A 26,275-nucleotide genomic window follows, 5' to 3' on the forward strand; every position below is an offset into this window, starting at 1 on the left:
GCAGTTGAGTGAGGGAGGGGAGAACCATGCTGTTTTATGTGCGTAGCTTGGGTGAGGGGTTGACTGAGGTTTATTGCTTCCCTTAACACCACCCTGCCCTGTTTGCATACTTGTATTTCTGCTAAGGTCCGGCTTGAGTTCTGCACACACAACATGGTTTCACAATTTGTAAGAGACTTATGGAAGATTTGTGATACCTGAGGGGTTTCTGTTGAGATACTGGTAAAATGTGGATTATCACGGGTCCCCAAATAGAGAAAAACAACTTGAGACTTTTCCTGAATCATTAAGCCTTAATTTATCAAGCACATATTTCTGCTACACAACATTATGTTTTATCTTTTCTCAAAATCTTAAATACAAGATAAAAGTAGATAGGGTCACCTTCTAGAGCCTTTAAAATCAATATTAAAAACTGAAAACTTCTCACAACCAAACTAAACTTTAACTTGTGACAACTTGTTATACAAACTGTAATCTTTTGTGGGGTACATTTTAAAAGATGACCTTGTGCTGACATGCAAAACTGCCTAATATAGAAGATGTGTTGATATTAGCAATGATGTCATGGTTAATGACAGTTGTAAGTATTTAAGCCAATAAATGTTCTAAAGTAATTTATGTAACATGTTTAAGTACCCTGCGGCATACATTGCCGCTCTCACAAACCAATCCTGTCTCGTACAGAATTCATTTCCCATTAAAGTGCATTTTCAATTACTCATCAAGGGAAATATAATCTCTCCTGGATTGTGGTTGATCTTGTAAATTGAAACAAAACAGAACAAAGAAGTACAAAATGTATTTGTTAAAGTTAATAAAGACACATAATCTTGGAGAAAATATGTTTCTCCCTCAATTTAATTGACTTTACAGCTTCATTGCATGGAAACGTCATTTTTTAGGAGCCCAAACGGCCTTACCGTTTATTTTTGTTTAGCTGTATTGTAAGTAAGTAACATGTTATATACTGTAATGGTTTAAAGCTGAATGTACACACACACATTTTACTCTGACTTTCCCTCTACGTGTTTCAGAATATCCACATGTCCTTTATCATTACTCTTGTCTCCTGGATCTACCTTTGCTCCGCTGTGCGTGTGACCCTGAGCGTCGCTGTCCCTTTGACCGTGTGTTTTCACAACACAGCTGCTTAATGCCTCCCGGCTGTATCCAGGTCACGCCCACAGGACTCACTTTGGCTTGGGGAGGGGTTGACTCTTTTTCTTTTCTATCTGTTTACGTACGCCGTTTAATGACCTCTGAAACTTTCAATTAAGTCCGCTGAAGGTGAGCTATGATCTCATTGAAACAGATTATGGCGATAATAGCATTAGGCATAATCATGTTGGCTAACTAAACAGTCGGTTACAAATCTAGTTTGAGCTTGCGTGATTTGAACAAGTGACGTGCCGGTGCTTGTTTTTAATGTGTGTATTTGAGCGTGTCATGCATGTGAATGTTTCGAATTTTGGTGCGGTGGTGGAGTTCACATCTGGGCCGGGTTAGCATCGGGGCCCCGCTCATGGGGCTCTTCTCTCTAATGGTGCTAAAAACAGATACAGTACACACTCTGACACACATGCGAACAACAGACCTCAAGCCCACTGATTCTTACCGTATGTTGTACCATGACACGCACTTAAAGGGTCATTTCTGCAAACTAATTTTCTTTGTTTTGGCCTAGGTGCAGTTGTAACATTGCACATGCCAGGTTAATTTATGAGAACTGGGAACTCTGAAATCCCCTAAATATGTTAGACACGGCAGGACACACAATCAGACTTTTTAAACCGAGAAAAATGAAGCTGAATCAAAAATTCCCCCAAACTTTCCAGTGTACACATCCATCTCAGTTTACACACACACACACACCAAGTAGTTAAACTTTAACGCACCCCACCCACTGTAGATTAGGAATTAGTTTGGGCGCACTTTCTTTACTGTTTTTACATCCATATGATGTACAAGTGAGATCTAGCCATAAGATTAAATTGCAATAAGCCATAAATGTTCCTTTACATTTATAAATAAAACCTTAAGTGCTGGTCTTTTAAAGTGATAATGATGAATGGTGCTGCATACTCAGCACGAAGCTGTCTTTAAGTTTTATTTTCAAGATTTATACCCATTTGACAGCTGAGTCTGCTGGTTTAATAATGAGCTATAAGAACAAGTGAGAGCACTTGGACTTCATTTTCTTCCAATCTATGTCTCATTCTTTCAGGCTAAGAAGTCATTTTAAATCGTTTGACCCGATCCAGCCAGCAATTTTGCACTAGAAAAGAGTTTCTGTTTGACCGTGTGTGTGTATATGTGTGTGTGTGCCTCTTTCTCTGCTGATGTCAGCACTTCCAGGCCTGTCAGCTCTCTTCCTCCTACACACCAGCTGAACAGCTGGAGAAAGGGAAGGAGGTGCTGCTGGAGGTTTTTGACACACATAGTTTCACACAATGTGTCTCTGTGTCTCTGAGTGTGTATTTCATGTGTATGTTTTAGCACACAGCGAGATCCTAACCCCTGCAAGGCAAACACCCAATGGCTGACTCACACACTCACACACTCACAAACTCGCACACACACACACACCTTGGGAGAGTTTTCTCCCAGCAACAGCGAGCCTCTTCCTCAGCCCCTCTAGGGTCCGCCTCTCTGAGGAGTCACATGACTTCCTGCTTTGAGACAAAAAGTAAGCAGAGCAGCAGCCACACTCTGCTCTTCTTTTTCTGACCTGGGTTTGGACATGCATCTCATAGTGTGTCCCGAGACTGATGTGATCGCCCCTCTGCTCTTACTACCACATCACTACCTGCCAAACTGAGAGGATCAGAGGGTTCTACATATGTAAATGTAGTGTTTCATGACCTCAAAACGCACTTCCTTTATGTGCTTGCATGTCTGTTTCCAATAATAATGCTTTATTGTATGTGCAGACGTGAGCTCCCCATCTTTTGTCTACACAGGCCTCTGTGCATTGAGCACGTTTCTGTTAAGGTTATTAATCATTGCCAAAGAATGATGATGACATATTCATTGTGCCTACTCTCTGCACTGTCAGCTTAAAAATGCACGTCTTCCTCATCTTATTTCAGTCATTGTTGTTTATGTCTGCATGCTTTTTTGTCTGTTTACTAGGTCCCTCTCATGATGTATGGCTTTCCATTTCTTTGTCTTACTACATTTTTTAAATCAATCCAATCTTAATGTAACTTGAAGATGCAGTTCACAGTAGACGGGCTTTATTTTGCTCAAACTATTCACAGATATGAAACTACAAAAACACAGTATTGAATCTGGAATTAAATCTAAATCTCCTGTAATGACGTAAACGGCAAGTGACATGAAACGAAAATCTTGATATGATCTGTGCGTGTGGTTGGTTGACACAGGACTTGAACTCAAAACAGAGACTTAAAACCACAGATGTACTGTAGGAGGGTGCGCTTAGCAGAAGCCCACTTTCTTTTGTCTTCTTTACTGTAATTCCACTTTGCTTTCTATCCGACGTCCAGATTTTGGTCTGTTTGTATGGCACTGCTGCTCATCTAAAGTTTAAAATAATCAGGACGGTTGTTTGTCCGTTTTTGTATTGATCTGGCCAATCAGACTTTCTTCTGTGAGAGGAATGTGTAACAAGTGTTGACTGATGAGATTATCTACTGCAGAAAGACACAAGGCATGAATGTGAACACTTTACTGAGAAGAATGAGGTATCACACAGCAATGTTTTTTTAAATGTTGTATCAAAAAAGCACCGCAAAAAAGAATGACAGCAAGTCTTGAAGGAGAGAGAGGAAATGAGCCATATTGCAATTCAATCAAATGGGGATCTTTGTCCAAAAGGACCTGCCACTCCTTCCGATTCCTCATTCACCAAATCTTTAGCTTTTTTTCCACCTAAAGAATGTACAGCAACGTTTTGAAGAACATTTAAGACTATGGTAATGTTGGTATACTGAAGGTTTTAATTAATTTACATTCCCAAGCTAAATTTAAACTCCACACACCTCCTTTCTGTCCTCGCTGCTTGAACGTCAATGCCATGGTGACTCTGTAGGAATTTCATTAGCCAAGCAGACTGTATATTGTTATCTAGTCTCAGTATTTATTTTGGACCAAGGGTGGCGTGAACTTAAATACCCACATGCACAGGTTATTTGGGGGTACGCATATGGGCACCTGGGCCCCCCTTAACCCAGAGCGTTCAGTGAGGACACGAGGGGCCCTCCTCTGCCTTCCTCCATCCTTCTCTTTGTCTCCGCTCTCTCAGGCGCTCACAGCTTAGTGCTTCGCCACACACACACACACACACACACACACACACACACACACACACACACACACACACACACACACACACACACACACACACACACACACACACACACACACACAACACAACACACACACACACACACACACACACACACACACACACACACACACACACACACACACACACACTAGCATGTTATACGCAACCATGAGGACATACACACACAAACATAGAGTCAGGTGGACAGTGGCCCCTTTTTTTAATCGCAGTGCCCCCCCCCCCCCCCCCCAGTCACTCCCCCCTCCCTCCAGTGGAGCGCGTTTCCCCACACGCAGCACTTCGTATTTATATTACCCTGCTATTAATAGATCACTGGCAACCGCACAGCTACCCCTTCTGTATCCTATGTGTTTAGAGTGTGTATTTGTTGCATATGTAGCCAACAAAAGTAAAACATTTCCAGCTCCTTGCTTAAAGTTTTATTCTGAAAGATCCTTTTTGTGAGACGGGTGATTTTGGCATGACAGGAAACCATGATTTTGCAGGTTATCTCTTCATCTAAACTGCGGCTGACTGCATTTACCCAAAATTACCAGTTAGTGACACCAGTGCACTTCCCCTGACCTCAAACTGCAGAATGTGAAGCCTGCATGTGGAGATAAAAGTTTCTTGGCGAGATTTTGGAGGCTACTCTGAGTTTTGGGATGGTGCAGTTGTGGCATGATCGGTTTTATCTACTGTACCGGCTTATGAAAGAGTCTTTATCATCTGCTTTAAACCCTCCTACTATTCCCAATTGTTCTCCTTTACTCAGTATTTGTCTGTCCTCTCCCTTACAGCTGCCTTTTGTGATTATTTCTCCTTCTCCTCTTGCTCTGACGTCCTCTCATTGCCCTGTTTCTGTATTTTTCTGTCATCTCCCACTCTTTTCTCTCCTTCTCTGAAAGGTCCTTTCTAAGTCAACTCTCCGCACAAAAGCTGTATGGTGGCTGTAGCTGGCTGCGGGCCAAAACTCAGTGCTCTGGCTCTTTCTCCCTCTCTGTGTTAGTGAGCAGCAATCACTCAATCTGCCTCTCCTTTCCACCCCACTCTCCAGCTCTCTTTTTGTTTTTCCTCCTCCACTTTCTTTTCTCTGAGGAGGCAGAGTGGGTAGAAAGTGTGAGATCTCGAATGCTCAAATGTGCGCTTTCACACACACACATGCACACTGTGACTTGTCTGAGGAGCTGTGGGGCTCAGTGCTTCTGAAAGGGGTGTGTCTGGTAATCCTTTGGAGGTTGTGTGCGAAGGCCTTGTAAACCGGAGAGGGGAGAGAGAAAAAAGTGGAAGAAGAAAGGAAGAGAAAAAAAAACAAGAGAGAAGGTGCTGACAGACTTTTCAGCAGAACGGGTCTCTTTCAGATAGTAGGCTCAGCACCACAGCTTCCACATGCTAAAAAAAAACACACATACTAGCACAACACTCTGACCTTAGAGTGTGTGAACCTTTCATGCAGAACTCTTCAGAAAAACCTCACCTCCAAGTTGATTGACAGCGCTTTGACCCAAACATACACATGCTGACAGTAATTAAAGCCTTGCCCATGAATGCTAGTCACGCAACAAGTTCACATTGCTTCAGACTACGGGTCTACAAGTAGGCCAAAATAGGAAAGCGAGTGATAAGAGATGATAAGGCGGTAATCAAGGAATAAATCAAATGCAATACAGTACGTACTGCAGCCTGCACAAGAGACAGGGTTTCATGTGAGGCAACACATCTAACTTGTGACTTTTACCCATCTGAACTCACATGCTGACCCTGCCCCAGTCACTATGGTGTGGCACGAGCAGTCAGCAGCCGCTGGCCTCAAACTGACTGAAATAACCAGAGGAAAAGGGAAGTGGTCGGTCGGTCTGATGCTTAGCTTCCCTGGGCACGAGATCGAGGTGAAAGAAAGTGCTGAACTGGCTGTAGCTCTGTGTTGTAACATGAAAAGACGGAAGATGTCGGTGTGTCTTGCTATCTATTTTAAAGTGCTAATGCATGTGGTATAGATGTGTGCTGCACCATCCTCACTGTTTTGCATTATGATTAGAGTGTGTGTTTAAGTTTCAAGGTGTGGTCAAATCTTTATATATGACATGCATTGTAGAGTGTGTGTGTGTGTTTCTTTAAATGTTGCTATGTACTGAACTAACAAAGAAGTAGTTACAAATGAAATGACAAGTTTGCCAAAAGTTATTTCATGACGAGATTGATACCACTCTCCATGTGAAGATGATTAGCTTAGCTTAGCATATAGACTGGAGAAAGCTAGCCTGCTATGTACAAAGATGACCCAATCTGTCAACCAGCACCTTAAAAAGCTCACAAATGTACTTTCAGATCTTATTTGTTCATCCAAACAAAAACTAAATTACAAAAATAACAATATGTGATTGTGAAGAGGGGTTATGAGCCACAGTTTTTGACTCTGCGAGAAAACCCGTGAGTGTATTTCCCAAGATGTGGAGCTATTCTTTTTAAAGAAAGCCCTACGAATAGCAAGTCCTCACAAATATAGCATATTTATATCTCCAGATATGCCGATTTGATGACAACATCGGTCCAACCTTTATGGCTCTACTTGACTTTGCGCCCCATTGTCTGCATGATCACACTGAGTAAGCGTGTTCCTCGTATCTGTGGGTGCATGCAAGTGTGTATGTGTGTGCATCTTTTGTTGTTTTTAGCTGCAATTTTCCAGTGTGCCCTGGAGTAAAAGCCTTCCCGTCTGTCTGGTGCTCTATTCCTCACAAAGTGGGTCAGTGGCTGGCTGAGTAAGAGGGTAAAGTCAGGCTAAAGTCAACCAGTGTGTGCGTGTGCGTGTGCGTGCATGATTGTGAGTGGGTGGGGAAGAGTCGCCTACATCCACCATAACAAGTTCAAAGCTGGGGCAGAGTGAGAAGACGACAGTGAGGCGAGATTTTAAGAAGGAAATCGAGAAAGCCAGACAGGCAGGAATGTAAACTTTAGAACATGTGGGCAGGGCTACATCCAAAATGCAATGAGTGCTACTGTACGAAATGACTGGTTCCTAATAAAGAAAATGCATGCGGGTGTAAATGTGTGAGATGTGTAGATGGAAAGACAGACAGACGTGTAAAGGGAGGGCTGCGGAGAACACAAACTGCTGCGGGGTGCTTTTAATGTGAAGTATGCAGACAGACACGGCTGCAGAGGGAGTAGTAAAGTGAAGTGTACAAGACTTTATTTTGTCTGCTTTTTACAGTCTGCTTGTCTGGGTTAGACTACTATGGGCAACGCCTAGGGAGCACCACTTACAGGGGGTGCTCGAGTATGCGTGGGTTTCTGTGTTGGAGCACTTAGGGGTAGAGTAAGCACTGTAAAAGAATTTGGGTTAGCGTGAATTATTCACTGATTTAGCTGAGCACAGCATTGCAGAGCTAGCTTCTCCTCGGGCGGCGCACACTCGTTTTAAAAAGCAGGAATAAGGACTTGTACGGTAGCTGTGGCATGATTTCTGTGTGTATCAGTGGGTTTATATGGTCCGCAATCCAGCAGATTAGATAAACAATCCTTTTTCTAAGTCATTTGTGGTCAACGAGTCTGTGAGGAAGCCCTGTGATCAGTGTCTGGGTGAGGAGACAACCACAGGGAAACTCACAGGGTAGCATAAAGGTTTAAAAAGGTAGAAAATCAACCAGCTTCACAATCTGTTTGCCTCCTTTCATGCCACCATTTATTCATGATACTCTATCCTCTTCTACCCTCATCTCACATTCAAACAGAGAGAATATAAATACCCTGCTCTGCTATATTCGCCACGAGTTGTCTGTTGGATGGTTTGTGTGTGTGTGTGTGTGTGTCTGACTAACACACTGTACTATTGCACTCTTGAGTGCAACAGGGCACCCCATGTTAAATCATTCCCATCCCCCACCTTCGCTCCTCTGTCCTCTTCCTTCTCCTCCCCCTCGCCTCTTCAACTTCCCTTCCTCTTTTAACCTCCCCGCTTTATTCCCCCTTTCCTCAAGTCTCTCTGGGTTTGAAAGTTGGAACGTAGCCAATTAACACAACAGCCGGTTGAGGTGGTGGAGGAGGGGAACAGAGAGAGAAGGCTCACATCGCTACACACTGACCTACATACACTTCCACCCAGCTGATTGAATCTTACGTTGAGGCCTGCGGCCAATCACGAGTGGGGGTGGAGTGCCAGCGAGCCAATGGCGTCAGCCGCTCTACGCGGAGCTCTTGCACTGTCTCCATACAGTTTTCAGTAATCATACAGGGGCAGAGAGAATGAGAGAGACAGAGAGAGAATGGGTGTGCTTGACAGATGAGAGTCACAGAAAACGAGAGAAAGAAAGAAAGAGACAGAATAGAGTGAGGCAGAGAGGCAAAAAATAGAAAAGCATGGAATCAAAATATGGCTCAGACGAAAGAAAATAAAAAACGTTGTTCCTTCCTTGTTTGCTCCGTGCCTCAAAGTCTTATGGTGCTACAACTGCAGACAGATAAAGGCTAATACTGGCTAATTTTAAAGAGTGGATTAGTGCCCCGTATTTGTCCTTGCTCCTTTCTCAGCTCGAGGCCAAGGCTAGCCTTTTACTGAGCTTGAGAAGTCTATGCTCCTCCTCCTCGCTCTCCAAAACAGTCCCTTAACATCATTCAGACCCACTCAAAAATATCAAAAGTGACAGAATGTATTGCTGCCCTTTCCAAAGCAACTCATGACTCAACGTTTTGGTCATTATCATGCTTTTACTTGAGCTTGAACTTGGTTTCCCCTGAGTTGTATGAAAGTCAATCAAAAACTGTATAAAACCACTCCGTCAACTTTTTGAAGCTGTGTGTCATTTATCACTATTGAAATGACTTGCTGTGTTGTCAGTTATCCACCTTGGGATTACTTGTACAGGTGTTATATTACATAATCGCACGATTAAGATGGGAGCTGTTATTGCATTAGAATTTCTTTTATTATCTTTATTTGTTATTCTTATGAAGGTACGACAATCACACATGAAGGTGGACAAAGAATAATACGATTTACTGTATATGTCTAAGACTGACAAGAGAAACTCTGAGCTCATCTACACACAGCCTGAGGACAGAGATACCAAGATAACTGTCGCCCACAGATACTTTAGGTACACACACCTTTGATAACACTGTGCCACCACAGAGAGGATGAGGGTATCCCTGGCACTGCACGAAATGGAAAGTTCAACCTGCAACCGACTTACTGCAGGCTCTAAAAGAAAACCTTACATAAGCGTTTGAGCCCAACAGAGATAATGCATTTCTGGGCAATTCTTTTCTGTTCTATCTGCCTTCGTTTTGCTGTGGTGGCAAAAAACGGGAAGGAAAGGGAGTCTCAAAAGCGAGACAATAAAAAAGCCAAGAAAGGCAAACTGAAAGGAAAAAGAGGGGGCAGCGTGAGGCACACTAACCCATATTTACAGAGATGGAGGCTTATACAGCTCTCACAACAGAGACAACACTCTGGAAATGATGGATTATGGGAAGTAGAGAGAAGACAAAAAGCTATCATATGGTACCTAGGGAAAAGATTGGATTTTTTTAGTTGATATCTGATCATTTTTACCTTGAGAGCACGGCAATTTTTGATTAAATATTGTAAAAACATTGAGGGTCTGAGAAAGCATGCATGTGTGTTTAACTATGTTAGCACTCTTGGCCAGATTATTCATGTGTTGGTAGAAAAGTGAGCAGTCATTATCAGTATACTGTGACTTGACTTGTTTTCTTATTCAACTGAGGAGACGGGTGATAGCAAGACATCCTAAAGTGTCTTGAAGGTCGAAAGCATCATCAAATGTTCTTATTCCAAAAATACGTAATTAGTGTTCAAATTACTACTGCATTTTTTTGGACTCATGCTTCTCTGACGCTCACGCCAAAGGCCTCTCCATCTCAAAGTCCCAAGCTGAATTGTATTTTCAGTACACTTCTGCTTACATATATTGATATTCAAAAACACTCTCAAACACCAGATCTGTATCTGGTTCACACATCCTGGCGCGCACACACACACACATGCAAACACACACACTCTACATTAATCAGACTAAAAGCCTTTCAACCACACGGTGATGTCACTGCACGGCAATAATCCATCCCCGAGGAAACAGTGGTCAGCACTGGTTTGGCTCACACTGTTGGTCCATAGATGCCCCACCCCCCTCCTGCGCCTGCCTCTTTTTCACCAGACAGCTGAGCCTATCAGGAGTGATGGGTCTTCATGAATAATGCACAGATTGACTCAAGTGCTCGTATGAAAATGGATTCCTGACCAATATTGACCGTCTATTTGAAACAGAAAAACGAGCAGCACTCAACCCGCTAAGGTCTCTCCAGAGTGAGGTGTCCTGGGTAATTAGCCCGTATCGTGAAAGTGAGAGGGGTGGAGGGCTGGTGTGACCCTCCCGTCTGAACGCTGACCCATTATAGAGCGCTCTCATGCTGGGGCATGTTACAGTGTTCATGTCATACTGTTCTCTGTGTGGCGACCTTTTCGCCCCGCGTTCACGTGGCACCATTTATAACCGCTATAAACACTTGGTTGGACAACACTTGATACAAACTAGTTTCAAGCATATCCAGACCCTAACAGATGATGCTAAGACTTGATCGAAAGGAAAGAATAATGCACCCTGCATCAGTGGCAGCTGCTGACAATGCACTCCAATAAATCAACCAAGATAATGGTTAATAACAGCTTTTGCCGATATTTCTACTTATGTTTGAGTCAGTTATTTCCTTGCATTTGGACAATCAAAAACAGAGTTTGTCCGAACTTGTCTCTTGAAGCTGCAGCTGTAGATAGCGCCTTATTATTGATTGTGATGAAGCAAAAAGAGTTGGGGAAGGTGACCTTTGCTCAAAAGGCAAGATTTCTTCTGACAAAGCCTTAATGATTTTATCTAACCGCTAAAAGACAAAATGCTCAGAGATTTAAGGTACATATTCAACAGTTGTTTTTGAAAACTTTGTTGACTTTTCTAAGGGATGTATTATTTTATCCCTTTGAATTATCCTGTGTCACAGTCCCCTGTAGTGTATAGTCTCTTTCATAGATGGTAACAGTGTAACAGGGTGGGACTGCACATACTGTCCGCTTGCTTGACTCTCTAGCCAGATCACATGAGCTCTAACACTGAGCACTGTACGTACCCATCCCCCACCACCAATATGCTGAGGGAATGAAAGAAGGAATGGAGGGAGATAGGGGAAGAGGAGGAGAAGGCGTGAGGCCCACTCTTTTCTTTTTTCTAAACTCTGTTGCTTTAAGTCCTCAAACGCCACGCTGAACTGAACGCTTCCCGCAGAAAGGAAAGCAGGAGCGAAAGTTGGCTGTGCCGGGAAAGTGAGGATCTCTCTGGAGGAAAATGTACAACAACAGCTGGGGCCAGGGCTTTCCCCTGCATTAGCCCAGCCCCCTCTGTGTATAGTACTACTACACACACGTGCCTATATATTCATAATGAACACAAAGCCTCGTCTACATCAGGGCCCCTCCATATTCAAATGCCTAGAGCAGAGAATGGAAATAAGAAACTTGCACTAGAGTATGTCTCCCTGGCTGAGTGCTTGAGTGTGTTTTACCCCAGTTGTATTACATATGTATACTGTCGGATGCTTGTGTGTTTATGTGTGTATTCGGTGTTGTGTCCTTGCCGTGAAGCCATTTTGAGACCCTCCAGGTCTTAAGGTCATTGTTTCAGGGTATCAGTTACTCTCCTCAGCAGCACAGAGGGACTAAGTGATTGATGGACAGATGGCTCCTTGATTGGTTGGGATGAAGGTCGCCGTGGGAACAGAGGGATGAGCTACAAGTTGAGAGGAATAACACATGCATGCACCCATAATGCCTACAAACACACCACCACACAGGGTGAAGGTGAAGGAAGGGCTGAAGGAGAGTGTGTAACGCAGAAAGGAAGGCTATATGTCTGGGTAGAGCGGTGCCCAATGTGCCTTGGGGCTTTGGACCGATTTCATGCCCCCATAAGCAATGAAACGCACAGACCCAGACACACACAAACTCAATGCTGGGCATTCTCTCTGCCCAGCTACCCGCATCAGATGAAAAAAGCATGGCACGTGGTGAGAGACGGAGGGACAGAAGAACAAAGATAAGCAAGAGAGAAATCTGCTACAATATGCCTTCACTGATGGTTGCAGGAGAGTGCTCTAACTCATCATATAAAACTTCCTTTTAATGTTTCTGGCTAAAGAAAGGCTTTCTGCGTCAACATTGAAAGTCTTCAGTAAATATTCCTGAGAAAGTTGGTTGTGGCTTTTCAACCTTCACAGAGAAAAGCATGCACGAGTCCTCTAATAACACTGTGCACCATTTGAAAGGCAAAATAGCACTTTTCTTTCCAAAAGCTATTGTTCACACTGGGGGTTGAGTTTAGTGAAGTCAAGTTAATCTGTGCAGAGTCAAATCACAAACAGTTTTACGGAACAAGTATAGTGTAAATACGGCCGAGTGCTTAAGGGTTTTGTTTATATTGGATATATAAATACAATTTGGAAAATGTACGTCAATGGACCCTCACGAGGGGTGTGGAATGTATCTTTTTTTTTTTTTTTTACCAATAGTGGTTTCTGGCCTAACGGAGCTCTCAAAGGACATACAGACAAAACATATGTTTATGCTCAAGGATATTTCCTTTCTAGCAGTTGAGTTGTGAATTTTTTTTCAGATATGCCCAGCTGGTTCATGAATTTGACCCCGTAGACCTTTTTCGTATATCCTTCGTGTCCTATCTATGTTTTAGACCTGGACATCAAATGCAACACTCACATGTTGAATTCCAACAGGGCAGAATATGTGGGAGAAGGTAGAAGAGGTGTGTTGCTTTCAGTTCAACGGCTGACTCAAGTCAATCTGGGACTGTAGGGTTGTGGGTGAGAGTCCTACAGAAAGCTTTCTCTCTGGGTTACTGAACCAGCATATTCTGACCTTTTCCTTTTTTCTCAGCTTAAGTATGCAGTATACTCCTGCAGTCAGATTTAACTAATTCAGCAGACTCAACCTAAGATTCATTTAAAATATGAATCTGTCGGCTCTTTAGCTTCCAAGGTTTTTCTTGAATAAAACAAACTTTTTCAAAACAAATTTGCCTTAAGGTCAAGTCAGTTTGCACACTGTCAGGAAACACATAGGGACATGCTTATTAGATTGACCCTTATTTGCTGCTGCTGTTGTGCTCTACAGGGATATCTGCTGACCCTTATCAACCCCCCAACTCTCTCTTATAAAATCCAGGTGTGCAAACACAAAGGTTTACCTAGGCCTCATAAACCATAACAGATAAGACAAGAGGAGGGTAGAAATGAAGAGGAAGGAGGCCCAGCTCGGATCCACAGTAACCTCCTCATCTGGGCTGTGACTTGGCCTCGTAATCAGAAGGTCACAAGTTGGAAAACTGATATGATCAGCTAGTTCTCAACAAGACTTTTGGGCATCCATGCTAGCGGTTATGTGAGGTCTTTCTAGTGGAAAGCAGTATCAGGTTAATAATTCATCCTTTGGGACACATGAATGTGTTCACCAGATTTCATGCAATCCATCCAATAGCTGTTGAGAAGTTTCACTTAAAAACACTATGTCAAAGTGAGAGTGTGACTTAAATCACTAGCATGCATCGTCTGGGAACCACGGATGTCAACATGTGAAATTGTTCCAATCTATCAAGTCAATGATGAGATATTGTTCAGGATATGTGAAAGTACGGGTATTAAAAAGGTATATTGCATGGCTGAGAGATGTGATGGATCTCAGATATGTTCTTAACTCGCAGCGCCCCAGAGCAGATGGTTTCCAGCTTTTAAAGAGTGACACGAGAAAAAAAAATGGTCAAGTTGAAATTCTATCCATCGCATGTTTTCTCTGTACCTCCCTTGCAGTTATAACCTCTCGTGCAAGTGTTTCATATTTGATACATGTGGAAAACAAAAATTACACAAACAACGTGACCATATTTTTTTCTGCTGCTGCCATCAGTCTTTCTGTTTCTGTGTTCAGCGGTTAAATCAGGATCAACAATGGCTTGCCTTCATCCCACAGTAACCCGCCTCCACTCACACATCTCAGAAGTCCAGGGACATAGTGGTGACTTCATGAAGAGTGGGATTAATGCTAAGAGGCTGCCGTGTGTGGGACCTTCAGGCAGAATAACACAATGGACTGAAAAACGCCAGCTACGTGCAAACATCTGAGCAGGCCTTGAAATACAAACACACACACAAAGAAAGTACTTTGTGCTGAACAATTGCCAAAGGAAAATTATGGGAACTATTATCAGATACCCAGAAAAGAACAGAAAGCATAATTCCCTTGTTTTAATGATGCATGGAGGATGTGGAACATTGGAGCCCAGCATGTGTACAGCAACACATCTCGAGCTGTGTAATTCATACCAGAAACTGACACGCTTTGCATGTGTGACTCTGACCTATAGGATTTCACAGAGACAAGAGAATCCTGTGTGTCCAGAAAGAAAGCCTGTGTGTTGAACAGGTGGCTGGCAGGCTGGATGCTTGATGGCACAATCTTTGCTTATCAAATCTGGGAGTGCCGTGTCTGTGGTTGGAAAGCTTCCACCAGTAACTCTGTAGTCTATAGAGTATGTAAAACGGTGTACTGGCTACACAAAATGTGGGAACACAACAGACTGCACTCTGGGAGTCAGATTAAAAACAATAAACTAGGGCTCTGTGTTGGCAATGATCTTGCAATATAATACGTATCATGATAAAGGGATTACAATTAAATGTATTGAAATATTTAAGCAAGGCGAGGAAAACTGTCATAGTGCTCGTGTGTGTGGTGGATTATTTACACAATACTATAATTTCTTTTCAGCATTTTATCAATATTCCATTCGTTAAATGTCCCGGTTATTGTTAATATATCAGTAAATCAAGACACCCATATATCCAATATATGCAGAAATGCCATAACAATGAGTTGAATTTGGGTTACAGAAAGACTTCACATCTCTTTCCCCCCCCATTCGTCACCTCTCCTCTTCTTCTGCCTCCCCCCTCTGACACAGAAAGCTTTATTGTAGTCAATTAAATGTTAATCAGGAACAGTAGCTCAGCCCGTCCTCTGCAGTCTCAGTGATGCCAGATAGGTGGAGTGGCGTAATCGAAAGAGACAGCCTCAGAAGACAACAAATTAAAGTTTAAAAGCCAAGAGTCGCATCTGTGAGCCAAATACCGAGTTGAGCACTTCAAATCAGACGCTAGCTGATGACTGTTGACAGAGCTTGGATAATGACGCAGGACATGGAAGGAGACGCTCAGATCTTCACCTACATCCCCCAAAATACACAACGTCTCAATTTAATAACTCAATACTATTAATGGCTTATCTAAACATGTCTGAACAACACACACAAGAGGGTGTGTGTATGGCATGATGGTGGAGGGAGTCGATTACAGAGGAGGAGGTGACCGAGAAGCAAGGGGCCCACTTCAGCAATGTGGTTATCGGAGAAATTGAGAAGCAAGGCCAGAATGGGAGGTATGTGCAGTCGACTGTATGTGTGTGTGTGTGTCTGTGTGTGTGTGTGTGTAAGCACAGGGGGAGGGGAGATGCTTTCAGTGGGTCACTCTGTTATCTGCTGTCACCCACACAGAGAATCGCCCTCCCACCTGCTTGACAAGTTATCAATTACTATGGAGACAAACAAGTAACAACCCCCCTCCCTTCCATGTCGACACAAGTATGCATGCCTCTGTGCATGTGGCCTTATGAATATACACACACAACCACACCAACATTTGCGTTGATGAAAAGGCCGTCATTCACTTTATTTTAGACTCTTTTCTGCCCAGTGAAACTTCCTGTGCTCCACTGCTCATTTACTGTTTGATATATTTAAAATATATTTTCTTAATTGCATTAAAGCCCACTGTTTTGTTGCTGTTACAACACGTGGCTAAGATGACAAGAGGTGGCGAACACTTGTTTTGAAAGTTGTCAGCCCATTAAATGGCAGTTTACAGTTAAAATAAGTAAAAACTTTTATTACATATGTAAGTTAATTACATTACGTACGTTTTGATCGACCCATCCATCCACCTCCATATGCAGACTTTGTCGACTGACTTTCTTGAGATGAAGAAGAACGCTTAGGCGCTTTCTTGCTAACAGGCTGCTGACTACAGCCACATATTTACATCTGAAAGTAGTATTCTTCTTTTCATGTTATTGTTCGCAGTGCAGACGATAAGCATTTTTCCCAAAAGATCAAATGACTCTTCACAGATCTAAATGTTTGGGCCTCTACAGCTCAGGGCTACTTGAGCACTGATGGTGCAACGCTTCAGTCCTTTCACTGTTAAAGCTGCTCGTAACTCTTAAAATAACTTGCATACAGTAGTGTTGAGGCATGAAGGTCTTGCTCAGCAACTTAGTTTTAGCTTTAATATCCACGCAAGCATGTGTGGTTGTTGAATAAACACTGGTGCTTTTTTTGATAAATACCTCAGACTAAAATAAACTTTTGCAAACTTTGTGTGTCATTTTTATGTATTCTTTTGCCTAGAAGTACTTTTGTTTGCAGAGATATCTTGTTTAGACAGAGCCGACGTGGCTGAGGACGACGTGTACTATAATTGCAGGTTTCCTAGAGGTTTTATTTATTTTTCCTGTTGCAGACAGACAGCATGATTTTCCAGTCGGACTGGTATTCCTGTATTCTCTCTGAAACCAGCAACACTTTACTGTCCCTTGTAATTTATCGACCCTGCTATTGAAAATTGCTTTTTGCTTGACCTTTCTCCAGAGGGATCAAGGGGCAGGGTCATCTACAGAACAGCTTGCATGTAGCTGGAAGAATTAGCCCTGTTGCTCCAGTAGTTAAACATTAGTCTCCAACCACAAATGTAATGTGGTCTGTTTATTCTATGTAAAGAGAGATCTGTAGTTTCGGTATATTCTTTTTGTTTTGTATTTCTAGGGAATTACATGCACAATTAATTTCTTCCCATTCTTTTTCCATTCACCAGCTCTTGATAAAATGCTTGCAACTTCAGCATTGCTGCGGTTATCTGGCTCGAAACACTGGTTCATGCACCAACAGTTGGAAAAGATCAGTGTAATCTGATGTTGTATAAACTACTGAGCAACTGTTTTGCAGTGTAAGGGTGCTTTGATAGCCGGATCAGAACTGTTTGTAATTCAATAGGCTCTGGAAATATACTGAAACATGCAATTTCCACTCTAGTTTTGTACTGCAATGAACACGTTTCAGTTAATCGTCTGGGAAAATGTCCAATCTACGATATTATGCAGGCTGCGGAACTTAATACCATCTTTATAACTAAGCTCACTATCAATAACAAAAGTAATATATATACAGCGTATGTGATATCCTTCCTGCAGGATTTTTTGCTTACTAACATATCCTTCTGTTGCCTTAAAATATGTAAATACAGCCAGCGGCCAATTAGCTTAGCTTAGCATGAAGAATAGAAACAGAGGGAAACAGCTAGCTTGATTTTTCCAAACACATAAAACGACTCATTATAGTTTTATGAGGCCACCTACCTCTAAACAGACCCGTTTCCTGTCTTGTGCCAAGCTAAACGTCTCCTGTTTGTATCTTCATTTTGACCAAACAGACATGAGAGGTATCAATCTGAACTATTCCTTTGAGTTACTGAATGTCCTTAAAATCCAGTTTAAATCCAGCCCCTATGTAGCATGTTATCATTTTGTGAGACACAAGTGTTTGCATTTGAGATGCTATCAAGGACTAGCCATGTGCAGGCAGTTGGTTTCTCATTTGCTGTGTGCGTGTGTCTGTTCAACACACTCAGGCGCACACAACATATAAATCCTTTGACCTGTCTGCTCGTAACCATCATCATCATGTAAACTCATTTCTAAAATCTACTTCAAACTCTGTGACTTCTGCAAACGGTTAATCCCTGCTGGGCCACATTGAGGTTTTAAGACCATTCATTTCTTTTACAATCTGCACATTTTCACAGCGACAAAAAACAACAGCGTGGCCATAATGTCTCAAGTGTCTCAATCGTGCAGTGTTGCCATGATGGCGACAAAAAGACAAGAAGGAATCAAGGGAGTATGGAGTGTAACAAGAGCAGAGGCCCAAGATTTATCTTCTTTCATTAGTGGCCACAACAGATTTCAAGAATTGCGCTTCAGAGGAGCAGGGGAAAGTTACAGGGGGATGGCTTGTTTTTGCTCGCCACAGTGTTTTACATGCAGACAAATGAGGGAGCTGGCAGGAAAATAATGAGGGATGGTGTTGGTGAGAGAGAGAGAGAAAAAGAGTGTGAAAAAAAGTAGTTAAAGCGATGAAAGAAAGACAGAAACCGTAAAAGGGGTTAGCCTTCAGCCAAGAACAGGCTCTTAAAAATTAATACAGTGATCTAAATTCATCCCGAGTGCATTGAATAATTGAGAACTATCTTTGAGGAGAACAGATCATGCTGTGTGTGACATGGTTGGGGATGGTAGGAACGAAGAAAATGCTGAGAAAACCAAGAGAGAGACCAAAAATCTTCCTTTTCTTTCTTGCAGATACAAATACTTACACAAAAACACAGGAGACCTTTAACAGAGGGTCGAACAGACTTGTGTTTGTCTGAAAGTTTCAATGCCTGGACTGATTATGACAGAAATTTGACAAAGTACGTGTCCACTGTCAGATGCAAACAGATGGAGTATAATAGTATAATATAAAGATTTGTTTTACTTCTATTATTGTGCAGATTTAACAAACAATATATGGTGTGTTTATTAGTGAAATGTAGAGGCGTTTGTTGTCAGTTGTTTCTTACCTTTAGACAGAGCCAGGATAACGTTTCCTTCCGTTTCATGTCTTTGTGCTAAGCTAAGCTAACTAGCAGCTTGGGAGCGCTTCAAAGTAACTGTACAACATGAAAGTGGTATTGATCCAACGCTATATACTCCAGTGACTGAATGGGAGCAAATCTCTACAGCTAAGTTTTCAAAATCTAGTTGAAAACTTTCCAAAAAGTGTAGTTTAATAGCTGTTATAAGGGATAGCATAAGGGTTTTTTGGAATAAAATGCTCAACAATCACATGGGTGCATTGCTCAGATGTCTGCACACTTTCGGCCGTGTTCATTTTCAGATTAAAATCTGGAAGCAAAACTCCTCAGGCATCTGAAGAAAATATGTTTTAAATGGTTGGAAATGGAACTAGAACAGAGCCTTGGGGTTTCCCTCCAAACAGAGGTTGACTGCACAGGGTAACACTATTCATTGGAGGGGTTTCTGGAGCTGGTGTGTTCCCATAACCCATCGCCCCTTTACCCCAACACCCAGGAACCCTTCCATTGGGAATCACAGCCAGAGGGCAGTTGTAATACACCAATTTAGAGCAAAGCTTGTTAATTTACTCCCTCAGTTCCCCCTCCTTTCTCCTCCTTCTACGGTCTTCACCCCCCCCCCCCCCCATTCCCCTTTTTATTGCCTTTTTGCTTCAGTTTGTTCAGCTTGGCAATGTGCCAGATCCATCTGAGAGGCCTCCTGATCGCGTTCAGAGTACCTGAGTGCACACACACACAACTTCCCACAAACAGACCATTTTTTTGCAGCTTATGTTTTTAATTTAATTAAGTAGTCTCAGTATTACAACTATTTATTTCTGATGTAGACTGCAGATAGTGCTCACGATCTTAATTTCCAGTCACTAGCAGTCATGTCTTGCAAGAATATTCATTGCTGTCACTGGGATCTTATCAGACATAAAGCCCACCCTACTCTGCATTGATGGACTGCCAATGAAAGGATGAATGTTTTATTTTCCTTTATGGCAGCCCCATCTCTTTTGTCAGCCCTGTTCTGCTCTGAAAGGAACAATAAATAATTTCAGCCCCAAAGAATCAACACTTTCAGCGTGCAAGGCCATTAAAATGATCATCAACATGCCCTGTGGGCTTATGGGGGCCTGTTTGCCATACGCCTCCAGACAAAGTCAAATTTAGGAATGTGCGGAAAGTAGCCTCTGCGTATGTATCTGTGTGTGATGGTTGTGCCATAGATGAATCTCTGCTTTTTGTCTTTTTGTAAAGTGAGAGATCAAATGAGGTGTGTTTAACACTTGTGGTCGTGACTCACTGGTTTGTGGGTTGAGCTGCATATGAAGTACCTGCAAATAGCATCAATTAAACCATGACATAATGACTAATGTACTTGTTGAAAAGCATCTGATTTTGACTTTAGGGTCTTATAATCTAATGAATACATTTTTGACCCCTGTATAAATGAAGACCTGCGGCAGAGGCTCACCGTCATGAACCCTGGTGATAAGCCTGAACATGACCGGGCGACAGCTCGTTATATGTCTGAGCATGTCTGTCTGTGAGAGAATGCATGGAAGGTTTAGAAAGTTTAACGCTCAACTTCATCCGAGGTAGAAAGAACTGTATGTACTGTGAACGAGAGTGAGTGAGGTTGTTAAAACCTCATAATCCTTAAATGAGAATATCAGACGTGTGTGTATATGCGTGTGCGTGTGTGTGCTCACGCAAGTATTTCTGGCTGCTGTGAACCTTGTGCTCTAGTGTTACTTAACCCTGTTGTAACAGGCTCCCTGTTCCCAGCAGCTGCCCAATGCAGGCCAAGACCTGGTTATGTCACAATGACACTCTGCATAAAACACGCACACTCACAAATAAATACACCTGTCTGTGCACAGCATTGGACCTATGCTTTCGATTATGCAAAGGATAGACACACAGGTGAAAGACACTCGGAGTGTTACAGGCGTGTTTACAGGTGCTATTTTGAGATGCTGCCCGATACTCCCCCTCCATACCAAAGCTTCTCTTAGCACACATTTCAGCAGCTCAGCAGGGACAATGTGTGATACTAAAAAAGCCAGCCAACACTGATACTTAAGCTAACAAACTCTTAACAGCATGCAATGATTTGATTTTGTTTATTACGACTAATATAGTTCAGAATGTTTGACTATGTATGGGTATCATATGAACGTTTTTTACAAATCTGCCCTGATTATGGATCAGAGCAGACAATGGATGCCTGTTGACAGCACTGAGGTTTGATACCTAGCCCTAAAAATGAATTTAGGAAGGAAATTATAAATCCTGGGTAACATAGTGTACACTGAGTTCTTTATTGTGTAAGAAAAAGTAAATGAACTAACATTGAGGCTTCTCTTGGTTACGGACAATAAGGTGATAAAATATGTCTTAGAGTGATGCTTGGCATTCTTTACCAAGTTTACCAGGGCTAATGATTAACTGACAAAGATATGAAACAGTATGACGTAAGTGGAAACCTGGTAGAGAAACCCAGGGGGATTATTCGGATTTGCTCAGCAAATCTCCTCAACAAAGGTGTCCTGGCTGCATGAAACTGTAGGTGTTCAAACCTAGCTCTGTGCGGAGGTGAAACCTAAGAGTGAGATGGAGTGCAAAGTGGCTTTGGAAAAGTGTCCATACAGAGGCAGTCCTCTGAACACCTGGCTCTGCTGGCTGTCTTTGGTTTCAGATTGCTGTGTTTTTACTAAAACCTATAAATCCTTTGAAATGCTCAAGCCTTCCAGCACACAGACTTATAAGTAAAGGTGTCATATGAACTGTACCCATTTGTTTTTGTTGTTGTATCAACTTTATTTGAAGAAGAATCAACTAGAGTGTAATGAAAAAAAGAGTCTTGTAAGTATACTAAAAAAAGGCATAGGCTGTAAGCTACAGCAGATATTTATTGACCAACCATGCGTAACACTAAACCCACCGACAGCCTGGCCTTCATGCCCGAAATTCCAGATGTAACTGCCCTGCATGGTGACGGTGAACCCGGCATTGACTTGGTGGGGCTACACACACACACACACACACACACAACCTCCCTCTTCGCTCGTCGCTGAAGCATATCACATAGCAAAACTTGAGAAGCCCTGACAAAATATGGCCTATAGGCTCCACGCCCCATGGGGACGGGCCTTCAGCCACTGAGGGGTTAATCTCTGCTCTCTGACCTTCTGCGCCTCCCTCTTTCTTGGAAAACATTTCGGGGGTCACACATGTCCTATGGGTGACCAGATAGCTGCCTTTAAAAAAAAAGAAGCTTTACCCTCAACAGCACACTGCAACCAAATAGTTATGTAATTCCCCCATGGCAGATGCCTATCTGACCCAGCAGATAGATCCCTGCCAAGGTTTACATAACAAATGGCAAACAGGGCAATACAGTAGCAGGATGGAAACGTAGCTTCTAAATATGAAGACCTGTTACTATAACTGTACCATAACATAACTGTGAATGCTTCTCATTGTTTCTTGACAGTCGAGGTTATGTGTTCAGCAGAGGTCTTCACACTTGTCCACACAGCATTATGGTTAAATAGTTTGTTTACATCCAGCTCCTTGTCCTATAACTGGGTTAGCTGCCATACAGTAAACTGCCTTATGTAATTCATCATTCTCAGAGCGTAAACTGGTTGCATCACTCAAAATAGGCTACTGTGTTTCCAGACAAACCGGTTACAACGTTACTGTTTGCTCTAATTCCAGCCATGTGACTGGGACTGGGAATATTGTGCACATAACTCATCCAATGCGTCGAGTAAAAAAAAAAGACAAAGGACATGCATTTTAGATGCGATTTCAATCAAAGCCCCACAATCTTATTTGTCTATTAAATATCTGTGCATAAGTGCAAGATGTCACGTTTGGTCAATTTATGAGATAATTATGTGTAGGTCACGAAACCCCACGCTGCTTAAAAAGATTAATGATCTGAAATACCTCCCTGATGTGATTTCTTCCTAATTTGCTGTACGTTCTCAGACTGATCTGCAATTTCCATTAGAATGATAATGAGAGCGAGAGGTATAATGAGTGCCAGACGCTCGTAAAAACGTAATGGTTCAAATGTGTGCGTGTGCGTGTGAATGTGTGTGTACCTCTGTAAGTTTTACAAGCAGCATGCGTTTTGTTTTTGTTTTGATGGAGGAAGGAGGGGGGGGGGGGGGGCTTTGTGGGTGAGTGGGAAGATTCTTACCTTCCATCCTGCAGAGCTGTTGCTGTCGCCTTTGTCTTTGAAGTAGGGTATGGATCTCACCATCCAGTCATAAATTTGAGACAGTGTCAGCCTCTTGTCCGGTGTGCTCTCAATGGCTTTGGTTATCAGGTCTGCGTAGGAGAGGTTACCCCAGGCGTTACGGCGAGATGATGCTTTCCTCGGGGTCTGCTGAGCAGCCAGGCCGCTGGGATTCAGTGCGCCAGAGGTGGCCGTCGGGGAGTGCGAGGAGTGCGGGGAGCCTCCACTCTCCTGGCCGGAGGAGGACAGCCCTCCATCGGCCACGGGGCTGCTGCTGCCCTGGTCCTCTGTTGCCAAGCCAGAGCCATCGTTAGCCGTAGTGGTGGCGTTATCATCCTCATCATCCTCCTCCTCAGGTATAATATCTGTGTCATTATTATCTGGTTTCACCGCGTTAGAGTCTGGTCGAGGTAGCGGCCAGGTGCAAGATCTGGGCCGCTTCTGGGGCTCGAAGTCCGGATCAATGATCACTTCCAGGTCCGGGTGTGTGTCGGGGAACGAAGCCTCAGCCATTATCTCCCGCTCCGGTCACAATGTAGCCCCCGATGCCAGGTAGTAAAGTTACAAGACAAGAAATGAGGAGCTGTCAAAGTCGCGTCCCATGAATGCGCGCTCCCTTCCTTTGTTGCTATTCCACACCAGCGAAGTCCCACCAGGGCCACGAGCAACTTAGTTATTAGCGCCTGTTGAGGACATGGAGACAGAAAATAAAGCCAACACACTCGGTTAGAGTCGAATGAAAACACAACCTAACAGATGCGATGCAGCGCCTGATTGTGTAGGTTTATTCTATTTATGTCAATCAAGCTATACTCTAAACGAAAAATAGCAACACATGTTTAAATCCTCGCCTATCTGAGCTGGTCTTCATTCTAAAACACTACTTGCTCATCTACACCAAATCCCGTCCTGGTGCACGGCTCTTAATCCTCCCACCGTAAATAAATGGCTGAGGAGAAAGTGCGTAATAAATCCGCTCTCAACACTTTAAATGAAATACCTTGCACCGCCAGTCACTCGCGCTGTGGTTTCCAGAAAAAAAATCCCTCCGAAGCGACTAGATCCCGGATTGTCCACGGCCACTTCCAGATGCCATCTTGACTCTATTCCTCTTTCACTCGTCAAGTGCGTTTGCGATATCGATAGGATGGATGTCGATGTGGAATAAGACTGCCACCTCACTCCGGGTTACTACTGTATCTCGATTTGCTCTCCACACTGCGCTGCACACACACGTTCTCTACACACATACACACACTTACGTACATACACAGACTCGCGCATGCAAGTCGATCGAGGGCCAGCCCCCTGGATCCTGTGCATGGGATCGCCTTTTAAAGAGACACTGCAGTCCAACAGGACGGAGCTGTGTGTGCGCAGGTTGAGGCTGGGACACGTCCTGACATGTTAGAGACAGGCACAGAAATATACAGAAATGTATAGAGGCACACAGCTGAAGAAAGTAGGGACTATTAAAGTCCACTTGCATCAATTATATAAATAGATTTACTGTCAAAGCAAGATCAGATGGGGGTTTACATGTCTTACTTTTGCTTCTGGTGTAACTGGACAAGCATGCTACAGGTTTTTAATTTGTTAGAAATCATTCATTTTGATTCAAAGAAAAGGCTGTGACTGTCTCAATAAAAACGATGAACAAAATAATTACAGAATATTATCGCAGCAGCAGTCCAATATGAAAAGCTATTTAGTTTATTATCATAGAAAAGAGAGGTATGCTTAATAAAGTGCTTTTCAGGTTCAATCAATGATGTCATCTGAGTAATTCAACCCCTTGTTTACATATTATTAATATGCAGTCATTCAATAAGAGATGAAACATAATATAAACAGTAACTTATATTTCAAATATAACAATACAATATCATGTTTCCTAGAGTCATGTGACTTTTGGTCTCTTTGTACACATTTTTTGTAAGTAGTGTTGTGAGCTATTTGTATTTGGTATGTCGTACAAAATGAAGCTTATATTATATTACATTATTGTTATTGACATGATGGTGCTTAATGATAAAGACATTTAAAACCCATTATCACGTGCTCGGATTTGAAGCTTAAACATCATATTTTGTATTCTCATCCCCCTCGTTGTTGCTAGATCATAATGGATGATGGTGCCTTTAATCAGCGGACCTCAGATTGTCAATCACGTGTGTCACGGCGCTCAGGCCACGCCCCTTTCTGGCGCCTGTTCCACATCCTTTAGCATGACGTCATGTCGTTTATTAGCCAGAGATAAGGGGAGAAATCCTAGATTGCTCTCCATCCTGTAAACGATGCTCTGGACCTCCTTCCCCCTCCTTCTCTTGCTCTTTCCCCCCCACCTCCTCCTCCGGATCAAAACAGCCTCGTCCACGGCTTCTTTGTTCCGAGTGCTGCCTGCCTTGCAAGGTGCGCGTCCATCTGCGCGTACTCGCGGTTTCTGTGCAGGAATGCGCGTTCACAGCTGACCATAACAAGATACCCTTTCAATATAACTGCATGGATTTATTGTGTCTATATGGCACTTGGATGGAATCTTGGATGGTATCTTTTTATTTGACATTACAATAATGTTTTATTATTTTAGGACATTATACTGTTATTGTTTTTGGCATGAATTAAATCTCCTGTATTGTATTCCTTGCACATCTGTAAATATGTTTATGCCCCTTTTTCCTATCTTTTTTGGGAGATCTTCATCACATTATTCACAGACACCAAGCTGTCACATTTGCCCTCTAAAAAGGTCAGACCTTATTGTTTAACCGTGTTCATTGACACACATTTAACCGAGCAGATGTGTACGCTCATTTACAACAGCAGTCTGGAGTCTGTACTGTACAGGATTATAGGCGGATAGTCAGTACACGTACCACATATTGTGTGATGCTTTT

At 42.7% G+C, this 26,275-nt stretch overlaps 1 protein-coding gene across 2 annotated transcripts in view; it reads right to left on the reverse strand.

Annotated features, from left to right (window-relative positions):
* The window catches only part of foxo3b (forkhead box O3b), a 39,613-nt gene extending 14,916 nt beyond the window's left edge, over nt 1–24,697 (reverse strand). The window contains exons 1-2 of one of the 2 annotated variants that reach the window (XM_034142714.1): nt 24,379–24,696; nt 23,340–24,061 (exon numbers count right to left, since the gene is read on the reverse strand). In XM_034142714.1, coding sequence (XP_033998605.1) covers nt 23,340–23,891 — 552 coding nt within the window. In that variant the 5' untranslated portion in view covers nt 23,892–24,061; nt 24,379–24,696. Of the gene's footprint in view, nt 1–23,339; nt 24,062–24,378 lie in introns of both variants that reach the window. The other variant, XM_034142715.1, reaches the window with a different exon arrangement.
* Between the last annotated feature and the right edge of the window lie 1,578 nt (nt 24,698–26,275).

This window comes from Trematomus bernacchii, unplaced genomic scaffold (genome assembly GCF_902827165.1).
Source record: "Trematomus bernacchii unplaced genomic scaffold, fTreBer1.1, whole genome shotgun sequence".
In the NCBI taxonomy this organism is placed as follows: domain Eukaryota; kingdom Metazoa; phylum Chordata; class Actinopteri; order Perciformes; family Nototheniidae; genus Trematomus; species Trematomus bernacchii.